General features: G+C 44.5%; 1 protein-coding gene across 2 annotated transcripts in view; it reads left to right on the top strand.

The window, feature by feature from the left end:
• P4HA3 (prolyl 4-hydroxylase subunit alpha 3) overlaps window positions 1–16,946 on the top strand; it is a 40,116-nt gene extending 23,170 nt beyond the window's left edge. Inside the window, exons 8-13 of one of the 2 annotated variants that reach the window (XM_043906981.1) lie at window positions 7,266–7,330; window positions 9,524–9,683; window positions 10,671–10,733; window positions 13,825–13,893; window positions 15,228–15,308; window positions 16,323–16,946. In XM_043906981.1, the coding sequence (XP_043762916.1) occupies window positions 7,266–7,330; window positions 9,524–9,683; window positions 10,671–10,733; window positions 13,825–13,893; window positions 15,228–15,308; window positions 16,323–16,553 (669 nt within the window). In that variant the 3' untranslated portion in view covers window positions 16,554–16,946. Of the gene's footprint in view, window positions 1–7,265; window positions 7,331–9,523; window positions 9,684–10,670; window positions 10,734–13,824; window positions 13,894–15,227; window positions 15,325–16,322 lie in introns of both variants that reach the window. The other variant, XM_043906982.1, reaches the window with a different exon arrangement.

Here is a 16,946-nt window from a genome sequence, read left to right as displayed (position 1 = left end):
GTTAGTTCCGTTTTCCTTATCAGAACCTCCTATTGTAAAATAACTCATACAAATGGAGCCTAGAGAATAGGCAGTTACAGTTAGGATTTCCTCTAACAGTAACAAGCAGCCCCCAAATCTCAGGGAGGACAACAGCAGTAGAGGTTGGCTTGGTCCTTATGTTATGTGTCTGTCTTGTGCTGGTTGCTGCTCTGCCCCATTCTGTCTTTACCCTCGGACCCAGCCCAACAGAGCAGCCTTTGTTTGGAACACTGCCATCTCATTGGAGAGGAAAAAGGCAAAGATAGCAAACTACTAGCTGGCTTTTAAAGCTTCTGCTTGGAAGCACCAGGCATTACTTCCATCCACATTTCCCTGGTTAAAGCAAAGCATGTAGCGAACACTGCAGTCAGCTTGGTGGGTATATCTCATTCTTCCATGGAGAAGGCTCTGCAGCCACTGTGCCAAGCTTTATGTTGAGGGGGAGGGGAGTTAGTCCTCCAGAAAGTGTTGTTGTTATTCAGCCCCTCAGTTGTGTCCAACTCTTTGAGATCCCATGGACTGCAGCATACCAGGTTTCCCTGTCCTTCACTAATTCCTGGAGTTTGCGCAAATTCATGTCCATTGAGTTGGTGATGCCATCCAGCCATCTCATCCTCTCTCACCTCTTTCTCCTCCTGCCCTCAGTCATACCCAGCATCAGCGTCTTTACCAGTGGGTTGGCTTTTTGCATCAGGTGGCCAAAGTATTGGAGCTTCAGCTTCAGCATCAGTCCTTCCAATGAATATTCAGGACTGAGAACCTTTAGGATTGACTGGTTTGATCTCCTTGCAGTTCAGGGGACTCTCCAGAGTCTTTTCCAACACCACAGTTCAAAAGCATCAATTCGTCGGCGCTTACCCACTCCACTGTTCTGGCCTGGAGAATTCCATGGACTGTATAGTCCATGGGGTCGCAAAGAGCTGGACACGACTGAGTGACTTTCACTTTCACTTTCCAGCCTTCTTTATGATCCAACTCTCACATCCATACATGACTACTGGAAAAATCATAGCTTTGACTAGATGGACCTTTGTCAGCAAAGTAATGTCTCTGCTTTTTAATATGATGTCTAGGTTTGTCATAGCTTTACTTCCAAGGAGCAAGCATCTTTTAATTTCATGGCTGCAGTCACCATCTGCAGTGATTTTGGAGCCCAAAAATAAAGTCTGTCACTGTTTCCATTGTTTCCCCATCTATTTGCCATGATCTTAGTTTTTTGAATGTTGAGTTTTAAGGCATTTTTTTTCACTCTCCTCTTTCACTTTCATCAAGAGGCTTTTTAGTTCCTCTTTGCTTTCTGCCATTAGGATGGTATCATCTGCATATCTGAGGTTATTATTTTTTCCAGCAATCTTGGTTCCAGCTTGTGATTCATGTGGCCCAACATTTCACATGACATACTCCATATATAAGTTAAATAAGCAAGGTAACAATATACAGCCTTGACATACTCCTTTCCCTACTTGGAACCAGTCTGTTGTTCCATGTCCAGTTCTAACTGTTGCTTCTTGACCTGCATACAGGTTTCTCAGGATGCAGGTAAGGTGGTCTGGTACTCCTATCTCTTTAAGAATTTTCCACAGTTTGTCGTGATCCACACAGTCAGAGGCTTTAGCATAGTCAATGAAGCAGAAGTAGACGTGTTTCTGGAATTCTCTTGCTTTTTCTATGATCCAGCGAATGTTGGCAGTTTGTTCTGTGGTTCCTCTGCCTTTTCTAAATCCAGACTTGTATATCTGGAAGTTCATGGTTCACATACTGTTGAAGCCTAGTTTGAAGGGTTTGCACAATTGTGTGGTAGTTTGAACATTTTTTGGCATTGCCCTTCTTTAGGGTTGGAATGAAAACTGACATTTCCCAGTCCTGTGGGCACTGCTGAGTTTTCCAAATTTGCTGGCATATTAAGTGCAGCACTCAATGAAACTATGAGCCATGCTGTGCAGGGCCACCCAAGATGTGTGGGTCATAGAGGAGAGTTCTGATAAGATGTGGTCCGTTGGAGAAGGGAATGGCAAACCACTTTAGCATTCTTGCCTTGAGAACCCATGAAGATATGAAAAGGCAAAAAGATATGACACTGAAAGATGAACCCCCCAGGTTGGTAGGTGTCCAATATGCTACTGGAGAAGAGTGGAGAAATAGTTCCAGAAAGAATGAAGAGCCTGAGCCAAAGCAAAAAACGATACCCAGTTGTGGATGTGTGTGATGGTGAAAGTAAAGTCTGATGCTATAAACAATATTGCATAGGAACCTGGAATGTTAAATCCATGAATCAAGGTAAACTGAAAGTGGTCAAACAGGAGATAGCAAGTGTGAACATCAACATTTTAGGAATCAGGGAACTGAAATGGACAGGAATGGGTGAATTTAATTCAGATGACCATTATATCTATGACTGTGGTCAAGAATCCCTTAGAAGAAATAGAATAACCCTCATAGTCAACAAAAGAGTTCAAAATGCAGTACTTGGGTGTGGTCTCAAAAATGACAGAATGATCTTGGTTTATTTCCAAGGCAAACCATTCAGCATCACAGTAATCCAAGTCTATGCCCCAACCATTAATGCCAAAGAAGCTGAAGTTGAACAGTTCTATGAAGACCAACAAGACTTTCTAGAACTAACACCAAAAAAAGATGTCCTTTTCCTCATAGGGTGCTGGAATGCAAAAGTAGGAAGTCAAGAGATACCTGGAGTAACAGGCAAGTTTGGCCATGGGGTACAAAATGAAGCAGGGCAAAGGCTAACAGTTTTGCCAAGAGAACACACTGGTCACAGCAAACATCCTCTTCCAACAATACAAGAAATGATTGTACACATAGACATCACCAAATGATCAATACTGAAAATCAAATTGATTATATTCTTTGTAGCCAAAGATGGAGAAGCTCTATACAGTCAACAAAAACAAGACCTGGAGCTGACTATGACTCAGATCATGAGTTCCTTATTGTGAAATTCGGACTAGAATTGAAAAAAGTAGGGAAAACCACTAGGCCATTCAGGTATGACCTAAATGAACTCCCTTATGATTACACAGTGAAGTGACAAAAAGATTCAAGGGATCAGATCCGACAGACAGAGCACCTGAAGCACTAGGGACAGAGGTTCGTGACATTGTACAGGAGGTGGTGACCAGAACCATCCCCAAGAAATGCAGAAAGGCAAAATGGTTGTCTAAGGAGGCCTTACAAATAGCTGGCAAAAGAAGAGAGGAGAAAGGGAAAGATATATCCATCTGAATGCAGTTTCAAAGAACAGCAAGGAGAGATAAGAAAGCCTTCTTAAGTGAACAATGCGAGGAAATAGAGGAAAACAATTGAATGGGAAAAACTAGAGATCTCTTCAAAAAAATTAGAGATACCAAGAGAACATTTCATGCAAAGATGGGCACAATAAAGGACAGAAACAGTGTGGACCTTACAGAAGTAGAAGATATTAAGAAGAGGTGGCACAAATACACAGAAGAACTATACAAAAAGATCTTAATGACCTGGATAACCACGATGGTGTGATCACTCACCTAGAACCAGTCATCCTGGAGTGCAAAGTCAAGTGGGCTTTAGGAAGCATCACTATGACCAAAGCTAGTGGAGGTGACAGAATTCCATTAAATTATTTAAAATCCAGGAATTGTGGCAAATATTTAGAAAGGTCATGCAGTTGACCTCACTGCTATACGTATGTTGCTTCTTTACAAATGGCACATAAGACAGTTTCAGAATTCCTGTGTCAAAGCAGACATCATGCCCTTCATGGTGTGCTGTTTGCCCTGGCAGCCAGACCGTCATTCATCACTAGAACAGAGCGTGCTGTGTGCTAGATGCTGTACTGGGTTCTGGGCTGTTACACGGAGGTTAAGTATTGCTCCCTCTGATTTCAGAGCTTCCTGAAGAAAGGGAAAGAGATATTTACAATGCACTGGGATACGTCCTGTAATAGCATAGGTGTTTGTGCTGCAGCAGCATAAAAAAGAGAACCTTCCTCCAAGGGAAAGGCAGTCAGGTGAAGAGCAGATGGGGCAGGGGGAGAAGAAAAACAGAGGCTTCCCCGTGGATGTGAGATTCATCCGAGTTAAAGGTGACAAAGGAGAGTCCAGGAAGACAGGCAGTCTCTGCACAGGCCTGCTGTGTGGTGTGTTCAGAGAGTAGGGGAAGCTGGGGGCTGAAGTGGGCAGGGGTGGGTGTGGGAGGTGATGGGAGATGCAAGGTGAGACACAATTAGAAGCTCCAGAAGTACCACGCTGGGGAGTTTGGATTTTATCCCAAAAGCCAGGGAAAGCAGTGGGACAGTTTGAAATTGGAGAGCGCCCTGATCAGATCTGCAGATTTTGAGGGAGACTTTGGCAGCAGACATGAATTGGAGGAGAAGAATAGCAAAAATAATTCCATCTAAAAGCCCTTCAGACGAACCTGGAATCTTTGTACAGAAAATTTTTGAAGCCATTAAGCTCCCCATGAATTGGAATGATGTGTTTTCAATATCTTTGGTTTCTCAGTGAGCCAGCAGCAGCGTTTGGCCTGAAGTTCCCTTTTCCTCAGGACAACTCTGTTGCTGTGGTAACAGGACAGGCGGCCCACTTGGAGATGTTCATTTAATCCCCCGTGGCCAGGTCATCTGTCTGGCACGCACAGACCTTGCCACACTCCCTTCCCCCAGAAGTGTCTTGCCAGAGTTGCTGGTCCCTGTCTCGCCCTTGACTTGCCCAGGAACAAGTCCTGGGTGTGTGTGGTAGTGGCTGCCCCGCGGGAACCAAGCCACCTCAGTGGCTTGTGTTGAATTTCTCTGCTCCTGTTCACTGTCTGTTTCTCAAAAAAGAATTTCTCTGCTCTTTCATCATTCCTCCCCCATCTGCATTCTGCCCATTCTTGAAGACTCAGATGAAACCGGACGCCTCTTTTGGCTTCCTAGCCCTCACCACTTTGGCCCACTTTTACAGATTCTTTCAGTAGGAACATTTTTTCCAGAGCACTTTTTGGGGTCACCTACAATAACCTTCCTCCTCTGAACTCAAGAGTTTTTGTCTCCAGTTGTTTGGTACTTTCATTTATTCTGCCATTTACATGTTGTCTGGAATTGCTCAGAGTTTTATGAGTTAGTCCCTTGTCCCCCTCAACCAGACTGGAAGCTAGCAGGGATCATATGTTGTCCTTGAAATGCATGGCCCTGTATTATGCCTGTTGCAGCCAGAGCAATCTGCAACCGGTCACTTGCAACTGAGTCAAGCCCTTGCTTAAACTCTTTAATGGGTCCCTTTTGCTCTCAAATGATTACAAAGCCCCTTGGCCTGGCTACTGCCACCCTTTCTGCAGCATGCCCCCTTACACTGACATCCCAGAAGCACTAAAAACAACTTGTGTCTCCATGAACAGGCAGTACTCTCACTGGCCTCCCCACACACTCCTCTCTGCCTGAAGCACTCTTCCCCCGGCCTCTTTTCACCTGTGTGATTCCAGTTGTCTTTTGGGCATCCTGGGAAGCCTTCCTGCCCTTCATAAGAATGGCTGGTTGTCCCTTCCGTAACCCTGTACTTTTCTAGTAGGGCCCCACTGAATGACTTATGGTTATCCTATATTGTGTTTACAGTGTCTAGCACAGTGCTTAGTCAGAGGACAACCAGGAAGTGTTTGTCCCCTCAAATGAATGACTTGTGGATGCACAGTAAATAATTGTTATTCAGAGTGTATAATGCAGTATACAGATAATTTACACAAATAATTGTGTAAATGCAGTGTGGCTGTGGAAGGGAGGGGGCTGGCAAAGTGGAGTGGAGATTCTGTAGGATTTGTTTTTAAACCGTTGATATTGTCCCAGAAGAGGAGCAGGGACTCTCCTCACTATGAAGGCTCAGGAGAGGAGCTAGATAGAGGACCACACAGAGATATTATCAGTCATTTACCGATTCTCCGCAACCTAGTATTGTAGAGAGAGAGGCTGAGAAGGCCTCCAGGAGTGTGTTGTTCACATGCTGCATTTTATAGCTGAGAAAACGGGTCCAGGGAAGGGAAGAGCAGAGCCCCCTCCAAGGTTCTCTACCTGGTTTAGCGGCAGGAACAGTAATATTGTTGAAGCCTCTGAGAAAGGAAAGGGTGCCCTGCGTTGCTCCATGCTCTACTCTGACTGCACACGGAGTGCCGGGACTGTGTCTTTAGGCTCAAGACTCTGGTTCATTCACTCCTGGATGCATTTCACCAGTATTTAGCACCTACTCCCTGCCGGGCCTTTTCTGCACCCTCGGGATACAGCACTGAAAAAGGACCAAGCGCTTGCCCTCATGGAGCTGACATTCTGGTGTCAGATGCAGAAGCAGACATCCTCATGTAGATATTATTTCTCTTTCTGTCCTTGGTACAGTATTTTTGCAATTAGAGGCTACTTTATTTAAAAACAATATAAAATTTCTATCCGAACATTCAGAACAAAATAGAGACATTCAGTTGAATTAGTGACCTAAGACCTGATGGGTTGTTTTTTCCCCATAACAAAGGCAGCTGCAAGCAAAACAGATTTTGATTCTCTGTAAGGAAGGGATTTTATCTGAATTGTTCAGAAGGAGCAGGCTGCCTCTGAGGGTAGAGAGTGTCCTGTCATTGTCATTTAATTTGTCAAACACTAAAGTCAAAGCTTAGCTGACCCTTAGTCAGGCCCTGACCCAGACACTGGGATATAAAGATGAATAAGAAATAACCCTTAGGGACTTCTCGGGAGGTCCAGTGGTTAAGAATCCTTCTTGCAATGCAGGGGACATGGGTTCCATCTGGCTGAGGAACTGAGATGATCCCACATGCCATGAAGCAATAAACCCATGTGCCACAACTAGAGAATCTGTGTGCTGCAATGAAAGATCCCACATGCCGCAACTAAGACCCGACACAGCCAAATAAATAAATATTAAAAGAAAAAAGAAACAGCCCTTGTTCTTACAGAACTTACAGTCTTGCAGATGCAAAAGGGATTAAAAATCACTTTTATTTCAGTTCCAACAGACTTTTTTCAACATTTAGTATTTACCAGATATGAAGCTCAAGTTCATTGTCAACTTTGAGTTTTTATGTCACTTCACTTATTTTTTATTTTCAAGATCAATAGCTATCACTAAATTAGTAGCGAGTGCAAAATATCCCTTAATTAAGGAGAAACTGGTAATTGTTAGGCTTATACTAAGAAAGGGGCATGTCTATGCAAATGAGAGTCCTTCCCTTTGCATGGTAACCACTTGGACTTTCTCTTACATCCTTCACACCAGTTACAGAGGTCCGTGGTGGCGTCAGGAGAAAAGCAGTTACCAGTGGAGTACCGCATCAGCAAGAGGTAAGAGGGGTCCTTCCTTGGCAGGGACTCTGGTCACACCTGCTGGCCGCCCTGGCACAGGTGACTGAAGGTCAGCAGCAGTCATTCAGGTGCCATCGGAGATGCCACCGGAGAACCTGTAGTTCAGGTTTATATCTGTGCATTCTTGCTGAGAGGGAGCAATATCCACTCCCCTCACCCAAGGGCCTTTTACAGGCTGTTACATGGTCTGAGGACTTAACTAGGAGACCATTAGGGAAAGAGCTGGAAAAGCTCCTAAGCCCTAGACCAAAAATTAAGTATGTAGTTGTTCTCCTAAACAGGATTGCTTTTCCAGAAAGTCTCCTTTCAAAATTTGACTTACAAAATTCTAGTTCCACCTCCTGATTCATATTCAAAGCATGACTTGCCACCACTCAGGCAAGAGGGAGGGCCAGAATCTCTGGATCTGGTGGCTTCTCTAGAGGGGAAGATCCAGCTGCATTCCCTTCCCTCCATCCCTAATCAGCCCCACTGCAGCCCTTGGTTTGCGCCATAAGGACAGTATGGATGATACAGTAAGAGGAGGGTCCCGACCAGAGCCATGGGAGACGGCGAGGACATCCTTGGGGAGAGGCCAGACCTCAGGCTGGGTGGATGGTTTTTGTAGTCTGGGAAGTGAAGTGAGTGATGAAGGCTTGGATTCAGAATCCTTTGGCTTAACTTACTTGGTCTGGTTTACATTAGGAAGTTATTTTCTAAGTTTTGAAAGATCCATATAACTTCAGCTTCATTGCTTTGCTAATCTTTCTGACATTGTAGTGTCAAGGGGAAAATTCAACTTTCTGTTCTGCTTTTAGGGGAAGGAGGTGGTATTCTCCTTACTTTTCAGGTAAAGAAACTGAGACCGTCATTGCCTCCCCTCATTCACCATCCCCAAGCCCAGCCACCACATTGCACTCATTTGAATTTTGGTTCTGTCCTCACAGGGCTTCCCCAGTGGCTCAGATGGTGAAAGAATCTGCCTGCAATGTGGGAGGCCAGGGTTCAATTCCTGGGTGGGAAAGATCCCCTGGAGGAGGAAATGGCTACCCACTCCAGTATTCTTGCCTGGGAAATCCCATGAACAGGGGAGCCTGGTGGGCTGCAGTCCATGGGGTCACAGAGTCAGACACGACTAAGTGACTAACCCTTTCACTTTCTGTCCTCACAGCTTCACTAGAACTTGTCCCTCAAAGGTCACCAGTGAACTCCTAATCACTAAATTATTTTCCTACACAGAAACCTCCACTGACTCTTTCTTATCCACTAAGACCAGATTCCTGAACCCAGGGTCCTCAGCTTACACAACATGCCCTGAGCCTGCTCTTCTTGCCTAATTTCCCGTTACTTCTCTCACAGACCAGATGCTTTCATGTTGATATATGTCACCCCAGCACATCTGCACTTACACTATTTCTTCAGCCTGAAATACCCCTATGTTTTTTCTATCTATTGAAATTTTATGCACCCTTCAAAATTTGGCCTACATGTCCATCTTACTGCCATGCCAGTCAAAATTAACATCTTCCTCTGTGCTCCTCAGGACTTTAAAGGCTGGTTCTCATTTTTCTACTTCGATTTATACTCATTGTGTTTGTGTATATTTGTGTATCTCTTCTAATGAGCTCTTTGAACATAGAAGCCTTGTCTTGAGTACCTTTGTAAACCTTAGCGCCCATAGCATAGCACTATGCATGCACTCTATACAAAGGAGTAAACAAATTAATCCATCATTTATAGACCCATATGTGCCAGGGTACTTCCCTTAAGAGCCCTCATCATCTCCCTAGGAGACTCACTGGTTTGCTTCCTTACTTCCCAGGGACCTACATTCTGATCCCAAATCCTCCACTTTATCAGAACTTCAATAAGACATTCAGGAAAAAAGACTGAACTTTGCTCTTTGGCCTTTGACCTATCGTGGTTTGTCTTGGAGTAGAGCAGAACAGAGATTTTTCTGCGTTTTACAGCAATCACCAGCATATAACATACAAAGCATTTTCATAAGCATTGTCTGTCATGATCTTCATAAGTCTCTGTAATAGATATTATCACCCCCGTTTGATAGATGAATGCATTTCCTGTCCTCCCTGCCTGCCTGCCTTCTGGCAGTTGACATCATTCATTCATTCATTCACAGTTAGTCATTTCTGGCATCAGATCACTAATGCTTCAACTTGTGGTGTGTTTTAGTGCCTGGCTGAAGGACACTGTTGACCCAGTGCTGGTGACCCTTGACCATCGCATTGCTGCCCTCACAGGCCTTGATGTCCAGCCTCCCTATGCAGAGTATCTCCAGGTGGTGAATTATGGAATTGGAGGGCACTATGAGCCTCACTTTGACCATGCCACGGTAACTATGGGGTCAGTGACCATCTCCTGGGGGTAGGGAAAGAGGGTATTACTTATTTCTCTGAGGCAGAGCTCTAATAGGGCCCCCAGGGAACATTGAGTGAAATCTTAGAACAAACGTTCATGTTCTAGGTAGATCTGAAAGTCTTAGTTTCAAGCTGATAGCTGCTGATTCATCTTTTACTAAAACTCATTGAAGAACACTCTTACAATGACTGGATTTTATGACATGTAAATTATATCAGTTAAACTCTTCTGTAACAAAAGAATATGTCTCTTTGGCAAATAATTAGGAATTCCAGTCTTATGACTTGGCACGTTTACAGAATAATTATCTGTAACATTTTATATATTAATTTATTTCACTAAAAACCTGAAGATACAATGAACCACCAGTCCTTTCATTGAAAAGTGAAAGTGAAAGTCACTCAGTTGTGTCTGACTCTTTGCAACCCCATGGACTATACAGTACATGGAATTCACCAGGTCAGAAGACTGGAGTGGGTAGCCTTTCCCTTCTCCAGGGGATCTTCCCAGTGCAGGATTGAACCCGGGTCTCCCACATTGCAGGTGATTCTTTACCAGCTGAGCCACAAGGGAAGCCCAAAAATACTGGAGTGGGTAGCCTATCCCTTCTCCAGCGGCTCTTCCTGACCTAGGAATCGAACCGGGGTCTCCTGCATTGCAGGCGGATTCTTTACCAGTTGAACTATCAGGGAAGCCTTTAACTACTAATAAGCAATTTAGTTTGATTAGTATACAGTTCACTTATATGTGTACCTAATAAATTGGTAAAAGGAAAAAAAAGTATATTGAGTAACTGCCAGCAAAGACAGGCACATATGTGACCAGGTATAGCTCAAGCTCTCTCCCATCTGTGACTCCCCCATTTTTCTCCTCCCTGTATTGTGGTGGAATACTGGTACCTTCTGGTTGCCACTCTGGTGCCTCCTGCATAAAATAATGATGTGTTCTATTTTTGTCTCAGTCACCAAGCAGCCCACTGTACAGGATGAACTCTGGGAACCGGGTCGCAACATTTATGATCTATGTGAGTCTTGCTCTGGAGGGACCGGGGTTACTTACTTAATGATTATTTCTCTCTCTTTTACTTTATGGTTTTCAAAGCAATATAAGATACTGATTTTATGTGATATTCACAGCAGAAAAATTTCCAGGATGTTTGTAAATTTCATATAGCACTCTCATTAGGCACCATAGGAGGAGTAAAAAAATACATGTAGACCTAACTGTGACCTTGTCGTTGGCTGTGATTAGGATGGGAAGTGGCCTTACGTGAAGGCCAGGAGATCCTGGGACCTGAACAACACGGGAAGGGGATGTGGTTCTCTTTCTTTGAGGTCCCATAGACTACTTGCTGTAGAAAAGCATGGACCTATAGATGAGGTCGTGGAGCTGTGAGGGTAAGAGAGGAGAGAAATGAAGCCTCTGAGATTATGAGAAGGAAGAACAGAGATGCCTACAGAGAAATTCAGTAAGTGTGGCTCTCTCATATGTAATGAAAAATTTCTTCCTTTTCTCCTTATAAAGTCTTCAGTTAACTCTACATTCAGTTCAGTTCAGCTCAGTTGCTCAGTCGTGTCCGACTCTTTGCGACCCCATGAATTGCAGCACGCCAGGCCTCCCTGTCCATCACCATTACACCCCTTTAAAACAGTAAATTGGCCTCTTCTCCTAGTTTCTGACCTGACCCTATAGAATTTGGACCTGGTCTTTATTATCTCACTGATCCTCTTCCTGTCAGATCATGTGGTTTTGCCTCCTTCTCTTTGGACAAGTCATAATATCAGCCATCTGTCATTTAAAGCATAAGATGTGTATTATACTGTTAAATATAAATGCTCTACATTACACTCTAAGATGAGGGCCTGGTTTCAGGCTCATTAGAGTAGCAGACACCCCCACCCTAGCATTCCCTCTTTCCTTAGTCCTGTATCTGGTCTCCACAGTGCAGCCAAGAAAGGATCGAGGCTAGCACTCTATAGTCTTATTGCTGGCAATCCCAACATGGCTTTTTTCACATGGCTTGGTTTTAACTTTCTGTAAAACTGGAAAGCTGCCACTGCCAGTGGTGTCTGGCCTCTTGTGGTCATTCTGAACATTCTGATCAGGCGGAGGGATGGCTGACGTCAGCTCTCCGGGCAGGGCACATGGCTTGGATCAGCAGCTAGTGCATCTCTGGTTGATGACTCAAGCTGGCAGGTGTGAAGTCATAGGCAGTTGATGTCTTTGGACATCCACCAAAGAATGGACTTCCAGGGGCCACAGTCTCTCTGTTCTTTATCCCCTAGTGTCTTCTGCAGCTGACTCCCTGATTACAGAGGCCTGGTTACTATGGTAAAGGTAGCACAGATGCAGGAGACCAGCAGTTTTAAATGGCAAGTGCAAAAGTGCATCTGTGTTTGGATTTTAAGCTTCTGATACACAGTGGAATGGCATGCATTTGGGTTTGGAGTCAGTTGGCCTGATTCAGGTTCTGCCACTTAACATGTGGCCTCAGCACAAATCACAATTCTCTGAGCTTGTTTTCTTGCTCTGCACCTCCCCTCAGGGCTGTCAGGGGGACCTGATGAAGTCAGGTGAGGGGATATCTCTCTGTGAAGTTTCATACAGTATGTTTTTATCATTCTATCCTAGAAAGCAAGTATAGGACCCCATGAAGGGGACTGTGGGACCTAGGAAGTGCTAGCTTATTCCCAGTTCTTTCATCTTCAGATTAGGGTTAAGACCATCATAAACATTTCTGAAGACAAGAGATAAGGTTTGTGGAGAATATAAGAATAATATTATAGGGGGAAAATAATCTTTAAGAAGTAGAGGATTGAGTTGAAATCAGGTTAGTGATTTCTGCTAAGGGCATGGAAGATCAGTCCCAGTACAAAGCAGTGGAAGGTTTACAGAGGGAAGATTTCCCTGCCCTCCACCAAGCTCACAATCCATGCCCTGCTCTGGAGCCTCACAGCACACTGATCCAATTCTCTTTTCAATCTGTTGTTTAAGTCCTTCCACCCGCCTGTGCTATGATACCACAGGTAGTGTGCAAGAGTGCCATATGATGGTTAGCCGCAGGGCCTTCATAGTCAGATAGCATTGGCTCAGCTCCAGTCCTGGCTTGGAGTTATGTGACCTTTTGTAAACCACTCAGTCTCTCTGAGACTTGGCTTCCTTATCCCTAGACTGTGAATAACAACAATCCTAACTAAGGATGATATATTTGTTGTGAGGAATAAGGATTTAGTATGATGCCTAACATCACTCACTGCTCACTCATCACTCACTGCTCACCTACCACTCACTGCTCACTCATCAATCTCTGCTCAATAAATGTCAACTATTATCGTTAAACTATAACAGTGCTTTTTTTTTTCTGAATGGTAAAATGATGAATAATATAAATTATTTTAAAGTATTTTCCAGTATTTTTCAAAATGTTTAGGTTGTGTATTTCTTTGAAAATCAGTAAAAACTCTTCAAATTAAGTAAACATATCTATAATTCTAGAATATACTAGTGGTGAAGCTCTTTAGCTGAGGTTACCTGGAGAGGGTCTGAGTGATCTGGGAAACACACCAAAGGGGCAATCAGTAGTTCCTATGAGGTCCAGCTTTCAAAAACAGTAAGTGTTCTGTAAGCCATTGGTCATGATGCATTACTAGGCTGTGAAATCAATTTAGTGGATCTGGTCAGCATTTAAGAAACCTGAACTAGAAGACAATAAAATAAAATGGAAAATAACAGACAGTATCTCATGTAGTAAGAATGTTCTATGAAACTTAGGGACATGTACGTGTGTCTTGGGCTGTGATATAAACTAAATTTCTTCCTGAGGGTCTCAAAGCTTGGAGCTACCCATGGTAACCCTTAATAAGGATGTTAGCTGGAAGGGTAAAGAAAGGGGGGATTTCGAATGTCCTCGTGTGGCCATGTGGGCAAACACTGATGCCACTGGGTGGGCTGTCTTCATTCCTAAACTGGGTGATTGTGTTTCCAAAGTATTTCTCCTAGAGTCGAAATAGGGGCACACAGGAGGGAAATTTATGCAGAAATGACATCAGATGTCACATGGAGCAGAGTAAGGTAGTCGGGCTATTTCAACTCTGGCTTTCCCTCTGGCCTTGTAGTTGAGCTCGGTGGAAGCCGGCGGAGCCACAGCCTTCATCTATGGCAACTTCAGCGTTCCTGTGGTCAAGGTGAGTGTAGGTCTGATGCCAACAGATGATTTTTAGGATTGTTGGAACTAACACCTCAACTTTTGTGCTATCTGTGCTTGTACGCTTGTCGGGAGGGGGGCAAAAAAGAGGTCTTTCTTGATTCCCAGAATCAAAGATAGTTCCTCAGTTTTCTTGACTACTGCATTTACTTATACCTCTATTTTTTTTCATCTTATTTACACTTGTATTACAAGTAGATGATTACATGTCTGCCTTTCTATTACAATACAACTCCTCAAAGGAGAGAAATCGTTTATTCCCCTTCAGAATCTCAGCAGCAACTGGTCCCTTCAGTCATTCTTTCAGTAAATAGTGGGGGCTAGAGGCACTCAGAGTACAGAGGAAAGGTCATAGTCCTTGCCTCCAGGAGCTCACGGAGAGGTTGACAGGCAGTAATGGTATACTGCAAAAAGAGCTATAAAGTCAAGCAAGGCATTAGAAGAGGGCCAGTGTGGTAAGAGGTTTACTTAATGAATGAGTATCTCCCCCAAATTTCAGAGCAATCAGTCAGTCAATCAGGGATGGCAGCCCTTAATTACTTCAGGAATGAAATGAAGACAGATAATTGAGATCGTGCCTCCTAGCACTTAGCACAGTGCCCAGCACATCCTAAGCATTCAATAAATAAATGCCGGGTATTTAGCAAAATTCAGTGGTTTGGCCAGGGATAAAGTAAGTGTGTAGGAGAGAAATCTGAGTATAAGAGGTAGAAAGAACATAGAAGATTTGGAGTCAGAACACCTGGGGTTGAGTCCTGACGTTGATCTTCTTAGTTACATTATTTAAAGCCCCTAAGCCTCATCTTCCTTGCTGCTAAGGTGGAAATGACAATGATGCCTGCTTCCTGGGGGTGTTATTAGGAAGTGCCTAAGAAAGGCTAAGCATCAGAATTAAGTTCTTAGTTGTGTGAAGAATATTTTGCTCCCCCTTGTGCTTTTTGTTGAGTGCCTGTCCTCAGTGATCCCGTGACACCCTGTGCTCCCCTTTCCCCTGGCACCTGTCAGTCTCCTCCTGGTTTGTTTTTATGTCTCTCTCCCACGAGACTATGAGCTCCCTGAGAGCAGAATTGATCATGATTTGTCTCTGCATCTACAGGGTCTGGAGTAGGGCAGGGTCTTTAATAAGCAATGCATCAGTGAATGAGCAATGGTAGCTTGTCTACCATTTTGTGCCATTTTATGTATTCCTTGCCCCCATCTGCATGGGCAGTTTTCTTGGTTAATGACATGCACGCATTTGTCCTCAGTCAAGTGCTTCCCTAGGACTGAGATTCTGGGCTGACCTTCCCTGGGGCGGGCTCTGCTTGCTTTCAGAATGCAGCACTATTTTGGTGGAACCTGCATAGGAGTGGTGAAGGGGATGGTGACACACTCCATGCTGGCTGCCCTGTCCTGGTAGGAGATAAATGGGGTAAGGCCTGGCTTTCTGGGCATGGGAAAGGGCTGAGGGGTTCAGGGGAAAGTGAAATAGGGGTTGGATAGAAAATAATATAGCCTTTCATTCCAAAAGCTTCATAACAGGGACTTCCCTGGTGGCCCAGTGGTTAAAACTCCGAGCTTCCATTGCAGGGGGCCTGGATTTGATCCCTGGTCTGGGAACTAAGATCCCACATGCTGCGTGGCCAAAAGAAATAAAGAAGAAAATCTCTTGAACTGAATAAAAATGAAAATACAAAAAATCAACTTTAAAAAAATTAAATGGAAAATAACAAAATTAGGGGGAAAAAAGCTTCATAACAATGCCACGTTATATTGAGGTGATCAGATTCTGGGCTAGCGGCCACCAGTACATTAGGAGGCCGTAAAGAGGAGGCTTCTGTCCTATAGTCAGTGTAGTAAAAGTTGACTGGCCTGACCAGATAGGCCCTGATTCCTCAGGACAGCTAAAGAAGAATCGGTGCAAAGTCCCACTCCTCTGTTCCAAGGAGAAAACCATCAGGTGCTTTCCCATGAGGAGAGGTCAGACAAGGAAGAGATACGTAAGTAAGGGACACGCTCACGTCATACATGTGTCCACTGGAACTTAGCTCTTAAGACAGAAAAAGGAGTAGAGGAGGGACTCTTGTGCTGAGGTGGACCTGACCAGGGGGATCCAGGCCTTTTCTCTTACTACCCTGAAATGGTACCCTGTGGGAGGAGGGGCTTTCAGGAGCTACATGAAGGGTAAGTGACCACAGTACCCATGGGTTTGAAAATTAAGTCTCTAGTAGATAGGACCTGTGGGGACTTTTTCCAGGGGCCACTGCCCTTCTTGCTCTTTATTGCTACTGGATGCAACATCTTGTAGTCCGTGACAGGTCTGGGACCAAGATGAGGCGAGCGAGTCACCGAGGGTATGGAATTTAATGACCCTGTGAGTATCGCCTCTGTCTGCTGAGCCTGCTCTTCTACCTCCCCGTTCTTCCCCAGTGGCCAACAAGTGGATACACGAGTATGGACAGGAATTCCGCAGACCCTGCAGCTCGAGACCTGAAGACTAAAGTGTTGGCAGAGAGAAGCTGGAGGAGTCCTTTGGCTTTCCAAAGAAGCCAGAAGTCAAAAACTAGGGTAAGAGAGGAGAAAGGGGAGCAAGCTTCTGGAGGAGGCCCTTGTCAGCATTGTCTGTTCCTTGCAAATGGGAGACAAGCAAGTGGTCTCTAGCAGGGGTCACCTGAGAACTTACATTGTTTCTCCTCAAGCCATGACTCACAGCAGAATGAACAAGACAAAGGAGGGGGCACGAAGGCTGGAGAGAGAAGTTTCTGGAGCTCAGACTGTCTGTTGGAAACAGGGCATATCAACAGTCTCCAGGGTTTGGTCAGTGGGGCTTTCGCCACTTGAGCCTTGACAACAGGGGCCCAGAAGTGGCAGTGGGGGCCCCTGCAGGCGGCGCCTCACTCCCACCTGCCCTTCTGCCCACTGACTCCTGCTGAAGGCTGAGCAGGGGGTGTCTCTGTATCAGGAGTGTACCTCATGTGATGACTTTTTTAAAAGCAGACAGTAACTTTTAAAAAAAAATGATTTTTAAATACAGCCATTAAAATGTTTTAATAG

Source organism: Cervus elaphus, chromosome 1 (genome assembly GCF_910594005.1).
Source record: "Cervus elaphus chromosome 1, mCerEla1.1, whole genome shotgun sequence".
Lineage (NCBI taxonomy): Eukaryota > Metazoa > Chordata > Mammalia > Artiodactyla > Cervidae > Cervus > Cervus elaphus.
Note: the sequence above shows the minus strand (reverse complement) of the source record. Positions and strands in the feature narration are given on the sequence as shown.